General features: G+C 38.6%; 2 protein-coding genes across 10 annotated transcripts; one reads left to right on the top strand and one right to left on the bottom strand.

Moving 5' to 3' along the window:
• Positions 1–1,831: 1,831 nt before the first annotated feature.
• POLR2K (RNA polymerase II, I and III subunit K) lies at positions 1,832–4,742 on the bottom strand. Of its 5 annotated transcripts, none has more exons than XM_012455832.2 (4): positions 4,663–4,742; positions 3,960–4,029; positions 3,446–3,538; positions 1,832–2,522 (listed from the first exon to the last, which is right to left on the bottom strand). In XM_012455832.2, exons 2-4 carry the CDS (start codon positions 4,018–4,020, stop codon positions 2,500–2,502), a joined length of 177 nt encoding a protein of 58 aa, XP_012311255.1. In that variant the 5' UTR covers positions 4,021–4,029; positions 4,663–4,742; the 3' UTR covers positions 1,832–2,499. The 5 variants fall into 5 exon arrangements, with proteins under 5 accessions (XP_012311255.1, XP_012311257.1, XP_012311254.2 ...); XM_012455834.2 differs by lacking the exon at positions 4,663–4,742 and adding an exon at positions 4,583–4,654; XM_012455831.2 differs by lacking the exon at positions 4,663–4,742 and adding an exon at positions 4,591–4,609.
• Positions 4,743–4,802: 60 nt separating this feature from the next.
• On the top strand, positions 4,803–23,195 carry FBXO43 (F-box protein 43). 5 transcript variants are annotated; one of them, XM_012455828.3, is made up of 6 exons: positions 4,803–4,848; positions 10,233–10,332; positions 13,523–15,008; positions 18,043–18,145; positions 21,013–21,216; positions 21,322–23,195. In XM_012455828.3, exons 2-6 carry the CDS (start codon positions 10,248–10,250, stop codon positions 21,568–21,570), a joined length of 2,127 nt encoding a protein of 708 aa, XP_012311251.2. In that variant the 5' UTR covers positions 4,803–4,848; positions 10,233–10,247; the 3' UTR covers positions 21,571–23,195. The 5 variants fall into 5 exon arrangements, with proteins under 5 accessions (XP_012311251.2, XP_012311250.2, XP_012311249.2 ...); XM_012455827.3 differs by lacking the exon at positions 4,803–4,848 and adding an exon at positions 9,509–9,544; XM_012455826.3 differs by lacking the exon at positions 4,803–4,848 and having other exon boundaries at positions 9,785–10,332.
• Positions 23,196–24,807: the final 1,612 nt, after the last annotated feature.

The following is a 24,807-nucleotide window of genomic DNA, read 5'->3' as shown; positions in this document are numbered from 1 at the left end:
GCAATTCTCATGCCTCAGACTCCCAGTTAGCTGGGATTATAGGCACACACCACCATACCCAACTAATTTTTTGTATTTTTAGTAGAGATGGAGTTTCACCATGCTGGCCAGGCTGGTCTTGAACTCCTGAGCTCAAGCAATCCTCCTGCCTTGGCCTCTCAAAGTGCTGGGATTACAGGTGTGAACCACCGTGCCCAGCTTTCTTTCATTTTTTAATTTTTCATAAGTCCAGTCTCTTACGATAGCTATCTTAAAGCACTGTTACCTCCATACGCCCTATGATTACTTGTAATAATAATTCCTCCACTTTGATAATGAAACTGAAGTTAAAAGAAATAAAGTGAATTGGCCAGTCATTGAGTGGCAAGACTGGATTTGAAATCTCCATTTAGTGCTTTTCAGTGTGTCCACAGTCAGTAAGCCGTTAATAGGGTGCCAAGTTATGTGCTAACATCAAGCTCAAGCTTACTAATTTTCATATTTTAGAGCACTATTCAAAAGAATGTTTTTAAGGCAATTTTATGTCAGTTTTTTTTCTTGAAACTGTCTAGGTAGGTAAGAGGTAAAATTAATTCTAGTTTCTAGATGAAGGGAGCACAAAAAGGTAAGTGGCTGACTGAGAGCAGACTGAGTTCCAGCTGTAATACTTTTTGCATTAAGTTCTTCTGCCCAGTTAGCCAGGTAACAATATTCAATTAAACTACTGATATGAAAAGGACTTAGTCTAAAATTTAGAAGAATTAAGATAAGTGTAACTCTGTTATCCCATAAGTTGGGGTTTATCTGTTTAGGGAACTGTCATAAAGAGATACCATGTATTGGGATTCCCATATCTAAAAAGTTCAAGAAGGAATATACCAGAATTATAAAATTAAGAAAGCTCAATTTTATTGCCAGCCTGGGCAATATAGTGAGACCTCAGCTCTACTAAAAATCAGAAGACTCAGCCAGCGCGGCGGTGTGTGCTTGCAGTCCCAGCTATTCAGGTGAGAGGACTTTGAGTCTGGGAGATGGAGGCTGTAAGCTATGATCATGCCACTGCACGGCACAACTCCCTCCTCCTCCAAGAGAGAGAGACCCTGTCTTAAAAAAATAATAATCTCAGCATGGCAGTATATCATATAGCATGTAATAAATTTATAGAATATATGAAGATGGTAGTAAAAATACAGGTGTTTTTTACAAAATCATGGACAACATTTTGAATGTCAAAGACAGACATAGCTATTAATAAAGTTGGAATACATCAAATCTTTAAATTGCATGTCAGGCTGGTCAACATGACATTCCAGAACCATGGAATCCCTGAACAGAATATCGTATAGTGACCATTAATTCAACATCCCTAAGATCAAGGCTAAAGATTTAAACATTAATCCAGTAATTCAGTGTAAACCAATGCTCCCCTTCCTAACCCTTAACTCAGGATGTCACTCAGTCCATCAGGCTGGAGTGCAGTGGCACGATATGGCTCACTGCAGCCTCAAACTCTGGGGCTCAAGTGATCCTCCCACCTCAGCCTCCTGAGTCACTGCCTGTTCTTTTTGCATCCTAAAAGCAGAACTGCTGACTTTAATGAGTGATTACACCTGTGAAACTGCACTTGGCTTCATAGCCTGCTTCTTTGCTTGGGGTTGATTTTGCCTTACAGAAGGCAACAATTAAAGTTTCCCTTCATTATTCTGAGATTTAAAAGAGTCAAGCATTATATGAAAATACAGAAAGGCCTATACGAAGTAATAAATGAAAAACTGAACTCAAGATGATGTATGCATATTGACACCAAGCACAATGGTATATTCCATATCAAATGACACGGCGACACAGAACAGTGGTTTCCAATAAATTTAATCAGAACTTCAGAGGGTTCTAGAAACTTGCATTTTTAACAAGCACCGAAGATGATTCTAGGTTTTAAAAGTGTGGTTCGGGTAAGCAACTTTACCCTTAATTGTGTGTCAGATTACATATAGAGTAAAACAAAGTCATGTAATGGAACAAAAAATTGCTTTATACAAAATATTAGTAGATAAATACAATATGGTCTTAAAAATAAAATCATATGTATATAGTTGTATTCCTAAGTACAGCAGTGCCTCACTCATTCCAAGTTTCCTTTCTGTGGTTTCAGTTATCTGTAGTCAACCACATTCGAAAATAGGTGAGTACTGTACACTGTATAAGAAGATATTATGAGAGCAAGAAAGACCAACCACATTCATATAACTTTATTACAGTATGTTATTGTTCTAGTTTATTAATCTCTTGCTATGCTTAATTTATACATTACACTTTATCATCGTTATGTATATATAGAAAAAAGGTGTATAAAGGTTTGGTACTATCTGAGGTTTCAGGAGTCCACTGGGGGCCTTGGGATGCATCCCCTGAAGATAAGGGGAAACTACCGTATGCAAAATCGAAAGCCATACAACAATTAGAAACATTGAGAGAGCAAATCTAAGTATACGGGAAGACATTCCTCTGAATTCCCAGGTTTCATCGAGCATCAAAAACAACCACTGGATTAATCTGAGTTAAGGACAAAAAAGGTACTTAAACATTATTAAGATTGAAGATTTCAAAGTCACTTTGTCTTTGCAGTAAGCTGGTTTGTTATTTAACTTAAAATGCAAAAAAAAGAATTCACTATTTACTATGACAACTTGAGATAAACTAAAAACACTTTCAATTTTTATCTGCACCTTTTCCATGATAAAATGTATCAAAAAACACTAATGCAGGCCAGGCGTGGTGGCTCATGCCGGTAATCTCAGTGGGCAGACCTGTATTACAGTTCACGCCTGTAATATAGTATACACAGTATTTGTATTTCTCCTTGTGAAATTTAGCTTGTCCATAAACTCAAGCTCAAGAATGAGTGCTTATATAAATACAGTCATGCATCCATGATGTTTTGGTCAAAGATGGATCACATATAAACAGGGGTTGCGTAAGACTATACTATATTTTTGCTATACCTTTTCTATGTTCAGATATATGAAAACCATTGTATTACAATTGTCTATAGCGTTCAATACAATAACACACTGTACAGGTTTATAGCCTAGCAGCAATAAGCTATACCATATAACCTATATCCTGTATATGTATACCATATAACCTATATCCTATATATGTATAGCAGGATATACAGTCTAGGTTTCTGCAGGAATGATGAAATTGCCTAAGGACACAATTTTCAGAATGGATCCCTATCCTCAAGCTTAACTGCACAGAATCCCTAAAAAGTAAATTAATGAAAACCAAAATCCACTAGTATTATTAATTTAGAGCCTATGCATTGATCCATGAAAATGCTAATCACGTTTGTTTGTACTGTAATCCAGAAAGTTATCATTTTAACCAGAAATTAATCTTTATCAAGCCCAGCATTATTCATTTCCTCCTACCTCATATTTAGAAAGCATAGTTAAAAGGATACATCTTTTAGTCCTTTTCTTGTACATTATTCTGTATCCACATTCTCTGCATCTGATTGGATCCCTAGATTTTATTTCATTTTCTGTGTGACATTCTAGAATTAAAAAAAAAAAAAGCACATTTAGTCAATGCCTAAAAGGAAACTATTACAAATTATCTTAACTATATTTTTCTCCTAAGGCAATCCAAAACACGAAAATATACTCAATCTCAAGTGTCTGTTGCTATTATGAAATATATTAAGTAAGAAAGAAAAGCGCTGTAGGCAATGCACATTTCCAGGAGAGAGCATGACATCTCAACTTTTTTTTTTTTTTTTTCCTGTTGGTAAACTGCAGACCCAAGACGAACCCAGGTCTACCGACCTCAACGAGATTTTTTTTTTTTTAATGGTTGTTAAAGTGTTCTACTTTATAACTTTGAAGATCAGTAACTCATTCAAGCAAAGAACAAATTAAACAATTTCAAAAAAACTTAAATAAAATATTCTTACTTTATGTAAGTGCTACTCTTACCTCCACAGATATATATCATTGGTTGCTGCTTTGGAGGTTGAACGTCCTTCTGAGTGTCCATTGTTAGCCCCTGAAATCACAGACTCAAATACTGAATATATCAAAAGGGCTTCTCACAAGTCCAACCGGGACCATTTTTCTCAAGAAAAGCTAAAAAGATCCCAATTCCTAATCGTTCTTTCCCCCAAATCCTGTGGGTTAGGTCTCAAGTACAAAACGCATACACACAAGTATTGAGCGTTTACCCCAAACTGGACACAATTATAACTACTTCGTACATGTTATGCCATTATAATCTTCATAACAATCCTAGGAGACATCACGCTTATTTTACAGATGAAGCAACCGAGACTTAGACATGTTAACTTCCGCAGGATCACTCGGCTACTAAAAGGAATACAGATTTGACTGTAAAGCTCGCATCTTTAACAAAAGCTCTATTTTCCCAAACTCTACCCGAAGTTAGCCAAAAACATTATAGCCCTCAAATGGGGAACAGGCTAACGGAAGAGAAGAACAATGAAATAACTCTACCAGCGAAACATCTAAAAAAATATATAGGGAAAAGAGTGACAGCATGGACTGTATACCCAGCCTCTCTCAACTCTACCCCAATACCGGACCTTTTTACCCCAAGTCTCTTTCCAGTTTGGGCCCAAATATCCACCATAAACCTCAACCAAACCGCCAACTCGCTACTTACGCAACACGGGAAACCTCCGCGTTTCCAAATACAATCCAGCTCGTCTCGATGTGGAGACCAACTTCCGGCGCTGGTATATGACGCACAGTGGAGTCGCTCTCCGCCTTTTCCGTCCTGAGCGTGGCCAGAGAGCCCGGATTGCGCAAAGGCGGTGAAGCAGAGCTTTCCGTCTGTTAGACTCTACGGGTATGAGTGCCTGTTTGGCCCTCAGCTATTTTAATTTTTCAGGAGAGCAGTGCATTTTAAAAGTTATGCAAGTTCAAGGCGTCGTGTGTTTTTGACTAATGTAGTGGTACAAAGTAACACTTTTCCAGAAGGGTAGAGGGTTACAAAAAAAACCCGAGATGACAGCGTCCGAGAAGTACTAGGCTAGCTGTCACTTCGACGAACATAGAAGAAGCGACTACACCAACGATTTTCACGTAGAAAAACGCTTTCCAGATTGTTTTTAAAAATTGTTTGATGCCTGTGCTGGGGCAGTGGGGCAGTTGCCTCCTATCCTTCTCATGATTTGTTTTTGCTTTCTGTCCCTTTCTCTCATAGGCTACTGTCACATCCGTCTCCCAGTCCTTTTACTTGTTTTAAAGCAAAAGCTAGCGTGACGGTAGCTACATGAACAAATCCCACTTTAAGAGATTTTGGTAGCTTTCGCCGTCTACTTAACCTCCCTCCGTCCTGTGTATTCCACCATCGAAGAACAAAATGTTCTGCTTGGTGGAGGTGCGTTCTTTCAAAGATCAAAATTTCAATAGGATGGATCAGTTAGCTTCAGAACGTTTAAATTTGTTTCCTTTTTTCCGCAGCAGATATTTTACTTAGTAGGGTGAAAAAAATGAAGCTACTTAAAAATTTCAAAAATAAGTGTTAATAAGTATGTTAAAGTTAAAGAAAGAAGCAGGCGTTCTTTCTCCCAAAGCGCACTAGGTCTTTGATATTTTATTAAGCAGGTTATACTCCTTTCGGGCCCTCCGTCCAGAAATTTGAGAGCTTTGAGCTTCATCTTTCACTTCCAGAAGTTCAGACTCCTTCTGTTGCATCTCCACAGACCAGCTTGAGAGATTTAAGCTGATCTTTCTGGAAGATGCCATTTAAAACCTTTCAGGGAAACACAGCAGTTCCTGGCTTCTTTCTTCGTAGACAGGCTAACAGAGCATAAATATTTTAACCATAATCCCTGTTACAAAATACCTCTCCTTTTAACCAAGGAGGTGATCTAATACAAGAGGCACAATAAGCTTCCCTATAAGAACTATTAGATAGAACCATTGTTATCCTAAGATGACAGAGTGATCCCTAAAGTCAAACTTTCATATTTGCAAGGTATCTTGTATTCTAACTCTCCAGTTAAAATATCAAGATAATTCTGGCACAGAACAATTTATGGCGATCAGAATGGATCAACATATGTAGAATACAAGTGAGTCCTGGGACCCTACAGAAAGGCAAGGTAATGACAAGTCATAGCAAGGAGATCAAGAATTTCAACAAGAATTTATGTTGGTGTTAGTTCCCAACCCAACATGCTCTTTCCTATCAACAGAGACTGGTAGTTTTAGGATCACTACGGAGTATGGTCAGTGTAAGCTACCTTATTATCAATGATAGCATTAACTAACGTTTTCTGTCTGACATGACAGACATTACTGCATTGCTGTGTTTCAATGGGGATAGTTGTCTTGCCATCCTGGACAACAGTGCTTTTAACTCTTTATTAAGAAGCTTATGGAAATGGAAGTTGCTGTTTTTTCCCTGAATCTCTGTCTTTCCTTTTTCCTTGGTTATATTCACTTAAATATATCCAGATAGCTTGAATATCGTGGTGATTTGGGAAATCTCCCATTATGTTTTATGGGATGGTCCCAAAAGAAGCATTAGATCTTGTGGCAGGTATGTTTTAGAGTTCCGAAGTCAATGATGGGATGACACCCAATGCAAGAAAGGAAAGCAAAGGGTGGGCACAGTGGCTCATGTCTGTAATCCTAGCACTTTGGGAGGCTGAGGCAGGCAGATCACTTGAGTTCAGGAGTTTGAGACCAGCCTGGCCAACATGGTGAAACCTTGTCTCTACTAAAAATACAAAAAATTAGCCAGGCATGGTGGCATGCACCTGTAATCTCAGCTACTCAGAACACTGAGGTGCAAGAATCGCTTGAACCCAGGGGGAGGAGGTTGCAGTGAGCTGAGATTGCCCCACTGCACTCCAGCTGAGTGACAAGTGAGACTCCATCTCAAAAAAAAAAGGAAGCAAAAAGGCAAAAGACTGTGATGAGTAAAGAATATGAAAGTACAGCTCAGCAGCTTAAATCTGGAGTGTGTAAGTAAAGCTCAGGCAAACTATATGTAATTTGGTGTCTTTTTGCCCATTTTTTAGGTGGGGATAGGTGACAATGATTCTTCCTTGAACAATATAAAGGAGATATGATATGGTCATTTACTCCTCAGTCATAATAAAATATCTCAAGAAAAATTAACTGGAGAAAAAAGAAAAGGGTAATGTTTAAATGGTTTTGTGGTTATGTGGATTTTATTTAACCATAGGCAAAATTCCCTGCCCTGTCATTGGGGTGGAGATGGGGAGCAGACATCAAACAAAATGAGTAGATAATATGGGATTTTAGAAGGTAATAAATTACACAGAGAAAATTCAGCAGAATTCTGCAAGAGGATTGCAAATGTGGGGCAGGAAAGGGCAAAATGGCCGTAATAGAGATTTGTTTGAAGAGGGTACTATTCACTCTACCAGGGAGTGTGGCGTAGGCTTCAGAAAGGCGCTGTCTTGAAGAATGTGATTCATTAATTCTTTACAGTCCTACAGGTACCTCAAATGTAACAGCCTCACATTAAATGCGTTTTATTGTCTCCCAAGCCTATACTCTTTACTCCCTCACCCCTTGTGCCATGCAGTTGATTCTGCCAACTGAATATGTCATGTCTTGGTTCTGCTCCACCCAACTGCCTTCTGGAGAAATGCGGTAGCTCCCTACTGGTCTCCTGGAAGCCACCCTTGCCTCTCTTCCTTCTGTCTTCCATTCTGCCACCAGAGTGGACTTTCTAAAATGCTCTTCAGACTGTTAACGTGCATCCAGAACTCTCCAAGACTTAGCTTCTTAACTTCTCAAGAATTTTCTCTAATCCGTTCCTCCAACAACTCTTTAGTTTCTGCCTGTAACAAACTATCTGCAGTTTCTCTATGTGCCCAACTGCTCTTGCACATTTTGTTTTGAGTTTGAAATTTTCCTGCCCTTGCACATTTTAAGTTTGGAATTTCCTGTTGTCTGCCTTTTAAATTGCCACTTGTACAGCAAAATGTGTCTCATGCCGTGGCCTTTAGGAAGGTAGCACCGCACGCTCTTCTGCAGTAGGGTTAAACTGGTTCCTCTTTCCTCTGTGTTGCTACTGCTCCTCCGTTACAGCACTTGCTCTGTGCCAACGAGCTCCTTAACAGCAGTAACTGTGCCTTTGTCAGCTTTGTATTCCCAGTTCCTAGCCCAGTAATTGGCACCTAGTTGGAACTTAATAATCGTTAGTGGCCAGGCACAGTAGCTCATGCCTGTAATCCCAGCACTTTGGGAGGCCGAGGCGTGTGGATCACTTGAGATCAGACTTTGAGACCAGCCTGGCCAACATGGCAAAACTCCGTCTCTACTAAAAATACAAAAATTAGCCAGACATGGTGGTGGGTGCCTGTAATCCTAGCTACTCAGGAGGCTGAGACAGGAGAATCATTTGAACCTGGGAGGTGAAGGCTGCAGTGAGCTGAGATCATGCCACTGCACTCCAGCCCAAGTGACAGAGTGAGACTCTGTCTCAAAATAATAATAATAATTGTTAATGAGTTTGATTTTGGATGACTTAGGGACATCCAGATGGAGAAATGTCCAGTCAGAGAAGAGTGGTGGTAGTGCCTGTTACTGGCTTAAGAGCGATGGTTGAAGTTCTGAATGTGAATTAAGCATGGGATGATAAACTAATAAAAATGCTTAGGTAGGATGTCTCATTTATAGAGTAGGCCAAGGAAAAGAAGCCAGAAAAAGGAGATTAGGAAGAAGCTGCCAAGAGCAGCAGGCATGTCCCTGGCATATAGTAGGTGCCCAGTAAATATTTATTGAATGAAAAAATTAGGGTTTAAAAAATATATTTGGCATTGAGGGTACTTGGGAGTTCATGATGCCCCAAAAGGGATGTTTGTAAACAATGAACACATTTCGCTCTTGTTTTTATTAATAGATTTTTAAATAATCTTTTTTTTGAGACGGGGGTCTCACTATGTTGCCCAGGCTGGTCTCGAATTCCTTGGCTCAAGTGATCCTCCCTCCTCTGACTCCCAAAGTGCTGGGATTACAGAGGTGAGCTGCCACACCTGGCTCAGCTTTCTTATTACAAAATCTATATATATTCCTTGTAGAAACACGGGAAGGAAACTCAGATTGAAAGACACAACTAAAAAGCAAGCATACTCCTGTACAAAGGTACTTTATCCAAGTTATTCATACCTTTCATACCTCATCCTGTGTATATCCATATTTTCAACCTAAAAGGTTAATAACCTGCTTTTTACATTTCACAGTTTGGAGAAACATTTCCAAGAGAACATTCTCCTACATGATTTCTAATGGCATCCCACTGTAGGCCATGTTAGCCTTTCTAAATACGGTAATGCTTCCCAAAGTGGGAATTGGTAGAGGAGGAGCCTTTCTGACTTGCCTCGGGGTGGCTGCAGAGGTGACAGAGAGAGAGGGTGCTCCTCCCGCGTAGGCGAAGCCTGAGGGCGGCCGGGCGGGGGCGCTGCGGAGCCGGAAGCAAGCGCGGCGCGGCGCGGCGCGGGGCGGGGCGGGGTTGAGCATAGCGGTTACTCCGGGCGGGCAGTTCAAACAGGAGAAGGGTAAGGCGACGGCCCTACTCGAAGCTGGCGTGGGGGTTGCCATAGCCCGCATCCTAGGGGACTAGACCGAGGCTCTTCCCCGGCGCCTCCAGCGGCGGCTGCCCGACTCCTCTCCCACCTGTGCACCTCGGCGCCCCGCCCGGCTCCGCGGCCTCCAGGCGGGCGGCGGGGAGACCCCAGACGAGTACCCGCTAGCGGGTCTCCAGGCGGCCCTGGCCGCAGCCCCGGCACCGGCCGCAGACCCGGCCTCGCGTCCCCCTGTGCCTTCCAGGTGCTGGGCCTACGGAGGCGCACGGCAGCCCTCACTCCTCCGCTCCAGGCGACGTCCGCCCGCCCCTGCCGCCTCTGGCTTTCTGGGCGGAGCGGATCTTTGACGCCCTGGTGAGACCTTTACCCACCTGCCCGCCGTAGCTCCTCGGGGGAGTCAGTGCCAGGCTGCAGCACACATTGCCTTTTCAGGGACCCGAATTTGGGGAGTTTACTCAGGTCCAAGTCCAGCTAGAGAAAACAAGGATATTAAAGAGGACTATTTTCTGGAGGGCTGAAGGAAATTCAAAATGATTTAGACCTTCTCAAGTGTTAGAAATAATCCCTGCGGCATGCACCCTGTGTCCCCTTTGACTTTGAGCAATCATTGTGCTGCTGCACCTTCCAATTAATTGTTCGAACGAAAATTTTTCTCTTTAAGTGACATTACTTTGGCATGAATTTTAAAGGCAAAAATGAGAGAATTTCTTGTTTGGAAGCCTACGTAACTTTGACGTCCAAGAGATCCAGATTTACTGATGGTAAGAGTTTCCACTTTAACAAATGAATGATATTTGGGTTTAATATAAGTATTTAATTCTCTGATTTGATAGGTGCTTTTTTTTTTTTAAGCATACTTAAGGGAAAACCAGCCTTTTATCAGAAGCCTGGTTCTTAAAATGAATGTCAAAGTATCAAAGAGGCATGATTGATTTATCTGTGAACCGTTGAGTCCTGAAAATACAACAGACAGTCCATGATTTTACGTGAATAATTTTAAAATTAAGTTGTGAAGAACCACATTTGGGACCAACGTCTTGGGGTAGTAGAAAGGTGAAAATGATAGAGGAGAAAGGACACTGGAGTCAACTTCAAGTGTGTAGATTAACAAACAAATTTTTTCTTTTTTTCTTTCCCTTCTAAAGTAGAAATGAACTATTTTTTTTTTAAGAGATGAGTTCTCACTATGTTGCCCACGCTGGTCTCAAACTCCTGGACTCAAACGTTTCTCCCACCACGGCCTCCTAAAGTGCTGGGATTACAATCGTGAACCACTGGCCAGATTTTGGATAACGTTTTAGGGGAAAGAGGTAATATCTGCATTCCCCACTTTGTTTTTAACAATTTGCCTCTTAGTTTCCTAAATTCTAGCATTGTGAGACACCTAGTGGTGAAGTAGATGTACAGTTGTCATAACGATGGCTCACGCCTGTAATCCCAGCACTTTGGGAGACCAAGGTGGGTGGATCACCTGAAGTCAGGAGTTCGAGACCAGCCTGGCCAACATGGCGAATCCCCGACTCTACTAAAAATACAAAAATTAGCCGGGCGTGGTGGTGGACGCCTGTAATCCCAGCTACTGGGGAGGCCGAGGCAAGAGAATCACTTGAACCTGGAGAATCACTTGAACCTGGGAGGCAGAGGCTGCAGTGAGCGGAGATCGTGCCACTGCACTCCAGCCTGGGCAACAGGAGTGAGACTCCATCTCAAAAAAATAATAATAATAATAAAAATAGAAAAATAAAAGATCTGTGACCTAATTTTACCAAATTGAGTAAAAAGTGTTATTTAACAGAATTACTTTCAGAGAGGGAGAAACCAGTTCATGGGTGGAGGTGTAATTTGAATATACATTCTATTGTATTAATTTAATATTTGTAAAACAAAATTATTTAAAATATAACAAAATTATAAAAATCAGTTTGATATATCTTCTTGGCTTGTGACCATGTGCAGAAGTTAACAGTGATCTGAGAGGATATAGATCAGAAGGGGACATATATGACATTTTTAAAAAACAAGTATAGGCCGGGCATGGTGGCTCACGCCTGTAATCCCAGCACTTTGGGAGGCTGAGATGGGTGGATCACGAGGTCTGGAAATCAAGACCATCCTGGCTAACATGTTGAAACTCCGTCTCTACTAAAACTACAAAGAATTAGCCAGGCATGGTAGCACATGCCTGTAGTTTCAGCTACTCGGGAGGCTGAGGCAGGAGAATTGCTTGAATCCGGAAGGTGGAGGTTGCAGTGAGCCAAGATCACACCACTGCACTCCAACCTGGGCGAAAAAGCGAGACTCCATAAAAAAAAAAAAAAAAAAGTATAGATATAAAAGGTTAAAAATACTTAAACTTTGTTTAGTAAAAATAATCTTCTAATGATCATCATACTATAAAGAAATAATTTTGTGTTTAGAGTAGCAGTTTGCTTTTGTAACAAAGATCATTCACTCATATATTTGATAAAATTTCATTAATAAATTACTGTCGCATTACAGTCAACTAAATAGACCTTCCCAGAATCTTCTAATGTAGAAAAATTGTGCATTTACCTTGGAGAAGACTTTTAAGCAAAGACAGTCTTCTTAGTGTCCTTTGAATCATCAGGAAAAATATCAAAAACTATAATAATTTTTTAACACTATTTTTTTCAAAATAAATTTCTTAGCTTTAAGATTTAAGTTTCTAAAAAGAAGGAATGTGATTATATTGTTGAAAAGGTTAAGGAGTGCAATATTTCTTACTGTTATTTCTTCCTCATGTAACTACTGAATAACTTTTTAAGTAATTGAGTTGCATTCTTTATTTGCAACTTCAAGAATATTTTAAATGGTGGTTTTCCCATAAATAATCATCTATAAACTATGAAGTCAAGGCTGGATGACCTTGCATCGCAAAATATTTAGAAAATGAGATTCGAATGAGTACAACATGCCAGGTTTGAAGTAGCCCTACCTGTGGTGTAGTGGTTCATTTTGTTTAGCTCACAGAGAATGTGTTAGTAGTTCATTGACGAGCCAGAGTCTTTGTCAAGGCTTAAGTCTGGAAATTCAGACCTCGTGAATGGTTATGGGGACTAGGTTTCTACAACAACTGGTCTATGTTACATGTTTGAACATCATTACTCTGGAGTTGTTCAGCTTGATTGCAGATAGAGCTAGTGGCAGCACTCATTATTTGACACATTTCCCAAAGATTTTTTAAAAGTAGCATATAGTGGGGGCCGGGCGCGGTGACTCACGCCTGTAATCCCAGCACTTTGGGAGGCCGAGGCGGGTGGATCATGAGGTGAAGAGATCGGGACCATCCTGGTCAACATGGTGAAACCCCGTCTCTACTAAAAATACAAAAAATTAGCTGGGCATGGTGGCGCGTGCCTGTAATCCCAGCTACTCAGGAGGCTGAGGCAGGAGAATTGCCTGAACCCAGGAGGCGGAGGTTGCAGTGAGCCGAGATTGCGCCATTGCACTCCAGCCTGGGTAACGAGCGAAACTCCGTATCAAAAAAAAAAAAAAAAAAAAGTAGCGTATAGTGTTTTTTGAGTAGACTAATATAGGCTGACACAAATAAGCTGGAATATTAAAACGAAAATTGTTTAGTTCTGTGAAAATCATAAGGTAATAAAATAATCTAAAAATAATGCTTCTAAGTTTTTTCTCTTTAGGGGTAGTTCAATAAAATATGTGTGCATAGTGCTTAGACTATGGTTAATCAAATGATCTTTGAATATTTATAACCTGAACATTTTGGTTTTATGATGTCAAGAACTTGTTTTAAGTAGGATACACATCAGTTTTTTTATGGAGTAGAATTGAATTTTTAAAGTAACTTTTCAAAAATTGCCATATAAGTTTCCATTATCATCTGTACTCATAACAAATAATGTATTTTGGTGTAAGCTGCCTGGATACTCATTTCAAAGGCAGAATAACTTTGTTGTCACTTTGCAGAAACAGAGATTTTGAAGATGTCACAAAGGCACTCAGGTCAAGCTAGCACTGAAGCAGGAAATGGGGTGGACTGTCCTCCAATTGTCAACTCCAAGTTCTCTACCTTCAGAGATTGTTGTTCCACATCTTCACTTCAAGATAGTGGCTACAGTGAGTTAAAATCTTGTAGCTTTGATAATACAGGCAAAGACTATCTTGGAAAAAAAGAAAAAGGCCCAGCATTACTCCATGAGCACCCTGAAACTTCAAGCCTGGACTTAACACATCCTTTAGAGTCTCCCACTCAAAAAAATAAATTTATCTTGCTTAGAAAGGAAAAGGATAAAACCCCAGAACTTTGGGAAACACCTAAAATCACTGATAAAAAATGTTTACCTCGCAGAAGGTTGAATCTATCTTTCTCTCTTCTAAAGGGGGACTTTGAATCACAAAATAGTTCTCTAGAAAGTAGTATAAGCCAAGTTCTCAACTTAGAAAAAAATATTCCAAGCAGTGCTTTAGGTTTGTCCAGGCCAAATAATTTTAGCCCTTTAGTTACTAGCACTTTAAAAACAGAAGAAGTGACTTCAAGCAATCAAAAATTGAGGCTTAATTTTTCTCAGCAAAAGACTTCCACAATTGATGATTCCAAAGATGATTGTAAACTATTTGAAGTTGAATGTATATCTCCAATTCAAGGCAATAATTTTAAAGACTCTATCACACATGACTTTAGTGATAGCAGTTTATGCATTAATGATGAGAATACATGTCCAGAGCCCTTGGGCTCCTCTGTTAGTGGAACAACTTGTGGAACAGATGAGGACATATTTGTGACTCCAATAAGTAATCTTGTGTCAAACATTAGATTTAATGCAATTCAAATACTTTCTCCTTCAACTGAAGTGAAGGGCAATATTTCAACGCCTGAAGACAGTGGTTTTAACTCACTTAGCTTGGAAAAATCAGAAGATTCCCTCTCTGACCAGGAGGGTTCTTTTCAAGAACTATTCCAGAAACATAAGGGGACTCCCAAAGTGGGGGACACCATAAGAAAGACAAGACATCTTAGAAGGTCGAGAAGACTGTCCACCCTTCGGGAGCAAGGCTCACAGTCAGAGACAGAAGAGGAAAAGCAGATTGTCCACCCTGACTCTGAAAAAAGAGCAACAGCTGCTTCTGCTATCTCAGAGGCTCAGCTGAACAGTGATGAGAGTGGGGATTCAACCTTTAGCCTAAAGAATTTATCAAAGACCCCAGCCTTGCAATTGGTGCATGAGCTCTTCATGAAAAGCAAAAGGAAAAGATGCCAGCAAAATAGTGGACATGAATTCTTAGAGGAAGGGGATGGGGAGAAAATAGCTGTACTACAGTGTATACTTGCAGGACTGATTGGCAAGAAGATGGGTATAGAAAAACTGGACATCTTAACAGAATTGAAATATAGAAATTTAAAGCATATTCTTGCTATGGTTTTAGATTCCTTGACTGCAGAGAGCCTATGCAGGTAAGAAGTAAGAGTTGTTTATGAAATGCAATTTTTTTTTTAAATTGGAAAGTTTTTCTGTGACTTGAGTGGTTATCCTTTATTTTGTTTTTTTGGTTTTATTAACTCTACATTTTATTGTCATGTCAAAGGTAGTTTAAGCGAACTTCTCAGCAGAGCTTGCTAATACAGTTCCTTCTGTTTAAAAGCTTAAGTAGCAATAATATAGTCTTTTTTTTGGATAAAGTTCTTATCACTGTCATTTGGAAAGAGAATTGCTTAGAGTTGAACTTCGAATTTTCAAGAATGCAAGCTCTATTCCATGGAAGTTGTTTAATGATTTATTTAATAGTTCAGATCCTATTGTCAGATTGCAAGTAGTATTAAAGTTATGACACTTGATCAGAAATAATGTAATGCATTGTGGTGACTGAGAAATGACAATATACAAAGAATACCACTTAATTATTTAAGTTCTAGAATTTAAAAACAATAGTTAGCTTTCATTTTAGGGTTTGATCTTTCCAGAGACCAGGGGAGTATGGATTATTTAAATTTTTATTGTTAACACAGCAGTGAAAGTTAATGACTTTGGGGAATTTCAAGAGATTAGAAACTGAAGAATTTGTGTTCACAGATGTTGCAGTAGAGTGAATGCTGCTACATAATAAACACGTTTCAGAGTATTGAGAGTGGGAACTAGGGTTACAAAGACTAAAGGAGACTCTGTTCATGCCAATTTGGGGGAGTTGCAAGACTATCAGAAGACAAGACCCATGGGATGCCATGACAATGAAGGAGAGAAGTCGTCATGTGGAACCATCATCTATAAGGTGATGGTTATGGAGGAACATGCAGGAAGTTAGTGAGCTTCTTTCGTGATAGGTGTATGTCAAGAGTTTTTTTATAAGGTCCTTGGCTTTTGGTTTTTTAGTTTTTGTAGAGATGGGGTCTCACTATGTTGCACAGGCTGGTCTGGAACTCCTGGGCTCAAGTGATTCTCCCACCTTGGACTCCCAGAGTGCTGGGATTATAGGCATGAGCCACTGCCTGTCCTGTCCTTGTTGTTTTTATGGCCACTACTTCTATCAAAACCTTTCTTTGTCTTTCTTCCATACATTAATTATAGGCTGTTGTAGAGAACTGTAGGACTTCATAGCTGGAAGTCTTCTGAGGTATCTAGTTCAATCACATATTTTGCAGATGAGGAAACGAACCCCAGAGAAGTGACCTGCTGACAGCTACTCAAGCAGAAAGGAATAGATCTAGGTCTACAATGAGCTCTCTGATTTCTAATCCAGTATTTTTCCACAAACTCTTATTTGTGGAAAGATAAGGTTTAAGACTTTGTGGAATAGACTTGATCAAGAATGTCTTTGGTGTAACTTAAATAGGATAATAAACAGATTAGCGCACCCATATTGTGTGCCTTTTAAAAATGTTCAAATGATAAACTGTTTAAAAAAATTAAGGAGATGGTTGAGATATAGGATTTTAAAAATAGTATGAATGGGGTCTTACTACATTGTCTATGCTGGTCTCAAACTCCTGGGCTCTAGCAATCCTCCTGCTTTGGCCTCCCAAAGTGCTGGGGTCACAGGTGTGAGCCACTGTGACCAGCCAGGAATGTTATTTTTATATGCTGGAGTATTTAGACCAGTTAAAATTAAAATTGGCTGATACTTTTGGGTGCTTGCTTATGTAAGCAGTTGATTTTCAGTCATATTTCAACAATTATCTCTCCTTCCCATCTTTCCAAACGTATAGTATTTGTACTGCAAAGTATGTAACTATGTTGGCAGTACTGTTCCTGGTAACATTAGAGTTGATCAGTTGCAATATCTGTGGCAAATACCCAATTATGTAGTCATTTATTTCCCATTATTATTATTATTATTATTAGTTTGAGATGGAGTCTCACTTTGTCGCCAGGCTGAAGTGCAATGGCACAATCTCAGCTCACTGCAACATCCGCCTCCCGTGTTCAAGTGATTCCCCTGCCTCAGTCTCCTGAGTAGCTGTGTCTACAGGCGCGTACCACCATGCCCGGCTAATTTTTTGTATTTTAGTAGAGACAGGGTTTCACCACGTTGGCCAGGATGGTCTCAATCTCCTGACCTCATGATGTACCTGCCTCAGCCTCCCAAAGTGCTGGGATTACAGGCGTGAGCCACCACGCCCAGCCCTCTTCCCCATTATTGTGTGGCTTTCTGCCTGTTCCTTTCCTTCTCTGTGATATAGGGCATATTTATCAGCTTAGAGAGAGTCAATGGCAATTGAAGTGGCCATAGTAGCTGGAAGAATAGTGTTGACAACTGGGACCCTCCGTAAGAAGTGACTTCTTTATTTCAATCTTTTCCTGACCTTATTCCCTTTGATTTGTTAGAATAACAAAAAAAGACCAGATTAACAGTCAAGGTATTACTTTTTAATAATAATGTTGTCAGTTATTGATAAACCAGCAATCACTGGACAAAAATTGTGTTTTTTCTTTAGCTGCTTCATTCTCATAAACTTTGGTTAATAAAACAGGAACTCTGTGGTGCAACCCATAATAGTATTTATAGTTGGCACTTAGTAATGCCAATGAAGGATTAATCGTGCTTGTGTTTATATAATCAAAATGACAGAGATTTGTTAAACACAGGAATAGGAGAAATTAATAAAACCTCTCGACATCAAGACAATCATTTTCATCTTGTGTTATAGATGACAATCATTTCCTACATCTCTTGCTCCAAATTTTTAATGTCACATTTGAAGTTAAATCCTCTTAGTCTCCCAGTGAACTCATATTGGCTTTATATGACCATTTATAAAAGAGTAATCTATCTATGTAATGATGGCATATGCCTTATATTTTAATAGGACTTCTTTTATATGATGAATCTATGTGAAATAACTATGTTGGCCAAGTAATATTTTTATGTAATTTTTAGGTTTAAATTTACTGCCCCAAATCTTTAAAATAAATTTTTCTCATTAGTTAGCATACACAACAAACTGTTAATCCTATAGAACATAAACAATATAAGGATGGATCTTTTTGTTACAGTGTTTGGAAAGTAAGCAGAAATTGGCGTGAAATTGTTGTTCAAGATAAAAATGCAAATCGGAGGAGGAAATTTTATATCACGCAACTGAAAACAGATTCTGAGGTAATGTATGTAATAATTCTGTAAAATGGATTTGTATAAATAAATAATAATCTCATGTTGCTAGACAACCTAATTTGGTTTTCTTGCTGTTTTAACCTTTTCCATTTAACAAACATTCACTCATAAATTCTTTAGTTTTCCCAAACTCCATTTTCACCCAGTCTATAAGTGGAATAAACTATATAGCATCAAGAACATCTTACTGGAATTTGTTGCTGCTTAATTATATGTGCTCTTTGCAGCATTTGAATACCAGTGATATGCTGAATCCTAATTAGAATAAGACACCTTTATAGCATTCTTAATCCAGTCTTTTGAGTGGACATTACATGCTAGTAACTGTGCCAGTGCTCACATTACAATGGTGAACATTTCTGACATGGTTCCTGCTCTTTTGGAGTACACACCTTGGGGGTGATATAGGTAAATAGGTGACTACAATCCTGGTGTGTTAGGGGAAGCCCAGAGTTATTTAAAGGCGTTTTTGACTGATACTTGGGAATCAAGAGAAGTGCATCTCAACTGAGACCTGAATGATGAGTTAGCAGTTAGCCAGGTGAAGACAGAGAAGAGGGTTTTAGCAGAGGAAATAGCATATGTACAAGCCTGGAGGTGAGTGAGCATAGCAGATCACCTATGAAGCATCATAAATTTGCACTTCCTTGAGGATTTGAATTCTAGCTTTAAATTTACAAGAAAAGTCTTACAGAAGCTGATGGATTCTTCTCAGGCATGCTATTTTGTATAATAGGCATCTGATGACTCTAGCACCCATGTTTGATTATAAATTTAACTTTAGACCAAAAAAGAATCTGAGAGTTCACTAATTCATTCTTGTTCTAGTGAAAAATATGTAATAACATAATATAAATTTCTAATTTGACTAAATATAATAATTGGAATGAAGCACGGCATAAACAAATAGGAACATCTAGATACAGATTGGCAGGTTTCTCATTACAGTGAACTATTAGGGACTGCTATTAACTAAAACTTTGACTTTCTCTTTTATTTTATATTTTCACCCATTCAGAGCTCTTGGCTACTTACTGCTGCAGCTGCTCGCTCTGGAAGTTTATAAAAGGGAAGATATTAATTGCCTTCTTAACATCTCTTTTTCGAATGCCGCCCTACATGCTAGGGACAGAACTTAAAAAACAGTTGTTAAAGCATGCACTGATTAATATTTTAACATTTGACTTCATATACTTCTTAACTCCTCTAAGGAAGAAGCATATGATTGTACTGACAACCCTCCAGGTAACTCCAGAGAATGAAATATTCTATTCTCAAAATCAACAACCAAAAAGAAATATTCTATTCTCATATTTGGCCAGGCACAGTGGCTTATGCCTGCAATCCCAGCACTTTGGGAAGCCGAGGTTGGTGGATCACTTGAGGTCAGGAGTTCAAGACTAGCCTGACCAACATGATGAAACCCCGAGTCTACTAAAAATACAAAAATTAGCTGGGCGTGATGGTGCAGGCTTGTAATCCCAGCTACTTGGGAGACTGAGGCGGGAGGATTGCTTGAGCCTGGGAGGTGGAGGTTGCAGTGAGCTGAGATCATGCTACTGCACTCCAGCCTGGATGAGAGAGTTAAAGTTTGTCTCAAAAAAACCAAAAGTTTGTATCTTCATATTCTAGCAATCACTTTTTAAAAAACTTGACTTCTTAAAGAACTGTACTTTCCCTCCTTTCTTATGTTCTTTTGCTTATTTGACTTGCTTTTTAAAATCTTTTTCAAAGTAATACATGGTTTAAAAAGTCAAATTAGGCTATCATAACAAAACATACTATTATGCCTTCATATACTTGATTCTTGTTGCATCAGGACAATCATTTTCAACACTTTCTTTTAGTGTTTACCTCCATATTTCTAAAAATTTTATTTCACTGCCATTTCTTTACTATTTTTTATAGAAGGACTAGGTTCTCTAACCTCTCACTACTACTACCACTACCTACATAACCCCTCTTCCTATGAATTCCTTTTCTCTTCTCCTATATTATGACTATAATTACACCACCATTTGGGAATGAATCAGAATTAGGTGCTGACATTATAAGGATTGTATTGAGATTATTGTTACTTTTTCACAGCTGTCATATGTTGTACACTATGATTACACTTTCTTTCTAGTATAACTTTTTCCCTCCAGTTAATAATTGCCTAGTTTTTTTCTCTCTTTTATTTATTTATTTTTGCTTAGTGTTTCTCTATACAGATCCCTGATTCATCTCCCATTATCCACCAGAACTGAAAGTCTCCTCTGTGTAAGTCCAAACAAATCAGGTATTCTACCTGTTCCTTCTTTTCCTCAGAGACATCCTTCCTGGGGCCCCTTGCTGTCCTATTCCAACATGGACTGGTTGCTTTCTACTTGAACTATTCTAATGTATTATTTACCAAAACAAAAACAATTTTAAAAGAAAACTGTGTGATGGTTTTCTCCACTCTTTTGTTCGCTTCTTGTCTACAGCTGCTTTTTCTACAACCACAGAGTTGAGTAGCTGCAACTACATGGCCCACAATGTCTAGACTATACATTATATTATCTGGTCCTTTACAGGAAAGGTTTGCTGAACCAAGTTTAAAATAAATGGAAAAATAACCAGTCATAGAAACTTAGATGTAGAATTTAATTTTAATGTTTTTCTTTTTATGTTTATTTAACGTTCGTATGTTAGGTGAGAAAAGGTCTTTTTTTTTTTTTTTTTTTTTTTTTTCCTAAAAAGGAATGGTCTAGGGAGAGAATTCTGATGGTAAAAAACTTCTTCAAAGCATATAAATCCGTGTACATCAGAAAGCTATCCTGGAACTGTTTTGGTATTGCAGTATTGATGCCTCTTGTCCTTTACTACAGGGGGCTGTATTAAATGTTGAGGATGCTGCCACTCGGCTCCAGCTTTTAAATCGCTCAGCTTTAAGATCTGTGCAGGCACAGGCTAGGATACCTGGTTCTCAGAGAGAGCAAGGGCCAACATTATCTCCCTGGGGAGAAGTTTTGACACCTCTAGCAAGCTCTTCTGTTACTCACTTAAGTAGTAAACAGGAAGAATATGTTAAGGTGAGTATTTATTATAAGTTATTAGAAATAAATATTTACAGAGTTTGAAATAAAGTGCTCCTCTGTATGACACCAGAAGATTTAGTGTGTGTGCTTTCACTGCAGGTTGCCAAAACACTTTTTATTGATGAAGCATTAAAACCTTGCCCAAGGTGCCAATCCCCTGCTAAGTACCAGCCATATAAGAAAAGGGGACTGTGTAGCCGCACAGCCTGTGGTTTTGACTTTTGTGTGTTATGTTTGTGTGCTTATCATGGGTCTGAAGAATGTAGTAGAGGAGCAGCAAAGCCAAGAAATAGAAAAGATGCTGTCCCAGGAAGTGCCCAGAGTAAGCGGAATTTAAAACGCCTCTAAAGAGACTAAATGTAGAAGCACTCACAGTGTTCTATATATCTGACTTAAATTATGAATATTTTGAATACATGCAGATCTTCCCATTAATGACAGGTGATGATTTATTTCCTATTTTGTATATATTATAATCCATGTCATTGTATGTTTTCTTTAAAGTGAGTTTTGAAAAAAATTTATTTTACTATGTCATTTTACCCATTTTAATAACTTGATGTTTTAAATAAAGATTTTCATTGTTGTTATATGTATGTATTTTATTGTTGTATGTAACATTTAAAATTTGTGCATTTCATTACTCTGTGTTGAAATGCTTTTCAATCATTTTTTAAAAAATAGTTTTTCAAATAATTTTAAAGATTTTGAACTCGAGACAGATGGCCTTATAGATTTGGAAAATGAGTAATTGGCTGAAATGGAATATAAATAAAATATTTTCAGAAGTTCTATTAAATTTATTCTGTAATTTCAATCTCTGGTTAAGTAAAATTTACTGAATGTTAATAACTAGGAAGATACAAAGAGGAAATTGTTGGAAGTATGTGGTTATTCATAATGGGAGTCTTAGTTAATATATGCTTATAAGTAACACATTTTAAATAAGTACATTTAAAAAATTCTAGAACTATAGGCACAGATTTCATTTATTTAATCTAATCTGGATATTAATATTCTGACAAATTTGAGCTGGTTGGAAAAGACAGATTTAAGTGTGAAGATTTACTAAAGTACCTTTTTCTAAAAATGATTTGTGTTTACATGTTGCATTTATAGAACAGCAGCAAAAAAGAGATACGTTTGTTTGTTTGTTTGTTTGTTGTTTGTTTGTTTTGAAGCACGGTCTCTGTCTCCTCAGGCTGGAGTGCAGTCACATGATCTCACAGGATCTTGGCTCACTGCAAAGTCTACCTCCCAGGTTCAATCGATTCTCCTGCCTTAGCCTCCAGAGTAGCTGGGATTACACGTGCGCCCCACCATGCCCATCTAATTTTTCTGTTTTTTTTGTAGTAGAGACAGGATTTCACCATGTTGACCAGGCTGGTCTTGAACTCCTGACCTCAAGTGATCCACTTGCCTCAGCCTCCCAAAATGCTGGGATTACAGTCGTGAGCCACTGCGCTGGGCTAAGAAAGAGATGAGTTCTACTGTTGAACATATTACTAATACAAGGGCAAAATTTGAAGATAGTTTCATAATTTTTTTGTTTGTGTATGGGTAACTGATGTGTATACATATCTGTGTTCACAATCTGTGCATAGATTTAAATGTAGCTCTTATATGTTATTTTAACAAAGCAATTTAAAATACGAGTTAGATATAGACATATGTGAGGGAAATCTGTCTGAAATTTTAACTTGTTACTTACCTTGCTATAAAATTTTGATTAGCTGCTAAATATTAAATTTTCATCTATATCCTTTCTAAAAGGAGGCTAAATTATATTTATGTAAATTATATTTACTCATAAATTTCCTGAGACATCTTTCACATCAGGATCAATTTACTAGTTAATGTTCTTCACTTAGGCTTAACTTTTTTCTCTATAAGAGAAGTTTGTTTTTAGGAAATTTATTTCAGTTTTGATTCTCTTAATTTATGAATTTGATTCTTTGATTAACTTATTGTAAACCCTTTTTTTCTTTCTTCTTTTTTTTTTTTTTTTTGAGACAGAGCCTTGCTCTGTCACCCAGGCTGGAGTGCAGTGGCACAATCTCAGCTTGCTGCAACCTCTACCTCCTGGGTTAAAGCAGTTCTCGTGCCTCAGCCTCCTGAGTAGCTGGGATTACAGGCGCCTGCCACCATACCCAGCTAATTTTTGTATTTTTTAGTAGAGATGGGGTTTTATCATGTTGGCCAGTCTGGTCATGAGTTAGGACTCATGTGATCTGCCCACCTTGGCCTCCCAAAGTGTTGGGATTACAGATGTGAGCCACTGTGCCTGGCCTAAACCCTCTCTTTCCGTGGCTCAGATCAAACAATATCTTCATCTGTCATATGAACAGTATTGCTATTTTATACTCTTGATTTCTGCCTGGCCTAAATGGCATTCCTGCAGTGACTTTCTAGATCTTGAAAATCACAGATCCAGTTCCTTGATATATTTTTAAAAAATGAAATGCAATGTTTTCTATTCAATTTAATGTGTCATTTTAAATACTCACATTTCCCAATATCTTATGCATTTTTGTTATTTTATTACAGAATAATTCAAAAGGAAATAGAACCATTTCTTTTACCACTTTACATGTGAAAAATGTCAGTAGTACAATGAAGGAATCTGGAATAAAGGAATCTGGGATCCTATTTCTACTCCATCATGAGGCACTTTCTTATTGTCTTTTATATATTGCAGTACTGCTGATCTCTTGGTGTTATCACTTTTGTCATTTTGTGGCTACCCAGCTGATATAGTTTGATAGTGTCCCCCCCTCCAAATCTCAAATTGTATCTCACAGAATTCCCACGTGTTGTGGGAGGGACCCAGGAGGAGGTAGTTGAATCATGGGGGTGAATCTTTCTTGTGCTATTCTCGGGATAGTGAATAAGTCTCAGGAGATCTGATGGGTTTAACAGGGGTTTCCGCTTTTGCTTCTTCATTCCTCATTTTCTCTTCCACCACCATGTAAGAAGTGCCTTTTGCCTCCTGCCATGATTCTGAGACCTCCCAGCCATGTGGAACTTTCAGTCCAGTTAAACCTTTTTCTCCCCAGTCTCAGGTATGTCTTTATCAGCAGCACAAAAATGGACTAATATAGTAAATTGCTACTGGTAGAGTGGGACGTTGCTGAAAAGATACTTAAAAATGTGGAAGCAGCTTTGGAACTGGGTAACAGGCAGAGGTTGGGACAGTTTGGAGGGCTCAGAAGAAGACAGAAAAATGTGGGAAATTTTGGAGCTTCTTAGAGAGTTGTTGAATGGCTTTGCCCAAATGCTTATAGCAGTATGGACAATAAAGTCCAGGCTGAGGTGGTCTCAGATGGAGATGAGGAACTTACTGAGAACTTGAGTAAAGGTGACTCTTGTTATGTTTTAGCAAAGAGACTGGTGGCATTTTGCCCCTGCCCTAGAGATTTGTGGAACTTTAAACTTAAGAAACATGATTTAGGGTATCTGGCAGAAGAAATTCCTAAGTAGCAAAGCATTCAAGACGTGACTTGGGTGCTGTTAAAGGCATCCAGTTTTATAAAGGAAACGGAGCATAAAAGTTTGGAAAATTTGCAGCCTGACTATGCGATAGAA

This window comes from Aotus nancymaae, unplaced genomic scaffold (assembly GCF_030222135.1).
Source record: "Aotus nancymaae isolate 86718 unplaced genomic scaffold, 86718_ANA_hifiasm-v0.15.2.pri h1tg000036l, whole genome shotgun sequence".
Classification (NCBI taxonomy): domain Eukaryota; kingdom Metazoa; phylum Chordata; class Mammalia; order Primates; family Aotidae; genus Aotus; species Aotus nancymaae.
Note: the sequence above shows the minus strand (reverse complement) of the source record. Positions and strands in the feature narration are given on the sequence as shown.

Coding starts and splice junctions, on each gene's coding strand:
- POLR2K (XM_012455832.2), bottom strand. CDS start 4,020: ATGGACACTCAGAAGGACGTTCAACCTCCAAAGCAGCAACCAATGATA. Junction 3,539..3,959: donor AATGATATATATCTGTGGAG/GTAAGAGTAGCA, acceptor TTTTAATTCTAG/AATGTCACACAGAAAATGAA. Junction 2,523..3,445: donor CAAGAAAAGGACTAAAAGAT/GTATCCTTTTAA, acceptor AGATTAATCCAG/TGGTTGTTTTTGATGCTCGA.
- FBXO43 (XM_012455828.3), top strand. CDS start 10,248: ATGAATTTTAAAGGCAAAAATGAGAGAATTTCTTGTTTGGAAGCCTAC. Junction 18,146..21,012: donor AACTGAAAACAGATTCTGAG/GTAATGTATGTA, acceptor CCTTTACTACAG/GGGGCTGTATTAAATGTTGA. Junction 21,217..21,321: donor AACAGGAAGAATATGTTAAG/GTGAGTATTTAT, acceptor CTTTCACTGCAG/GTTGCCAAAACACTTTTTAT.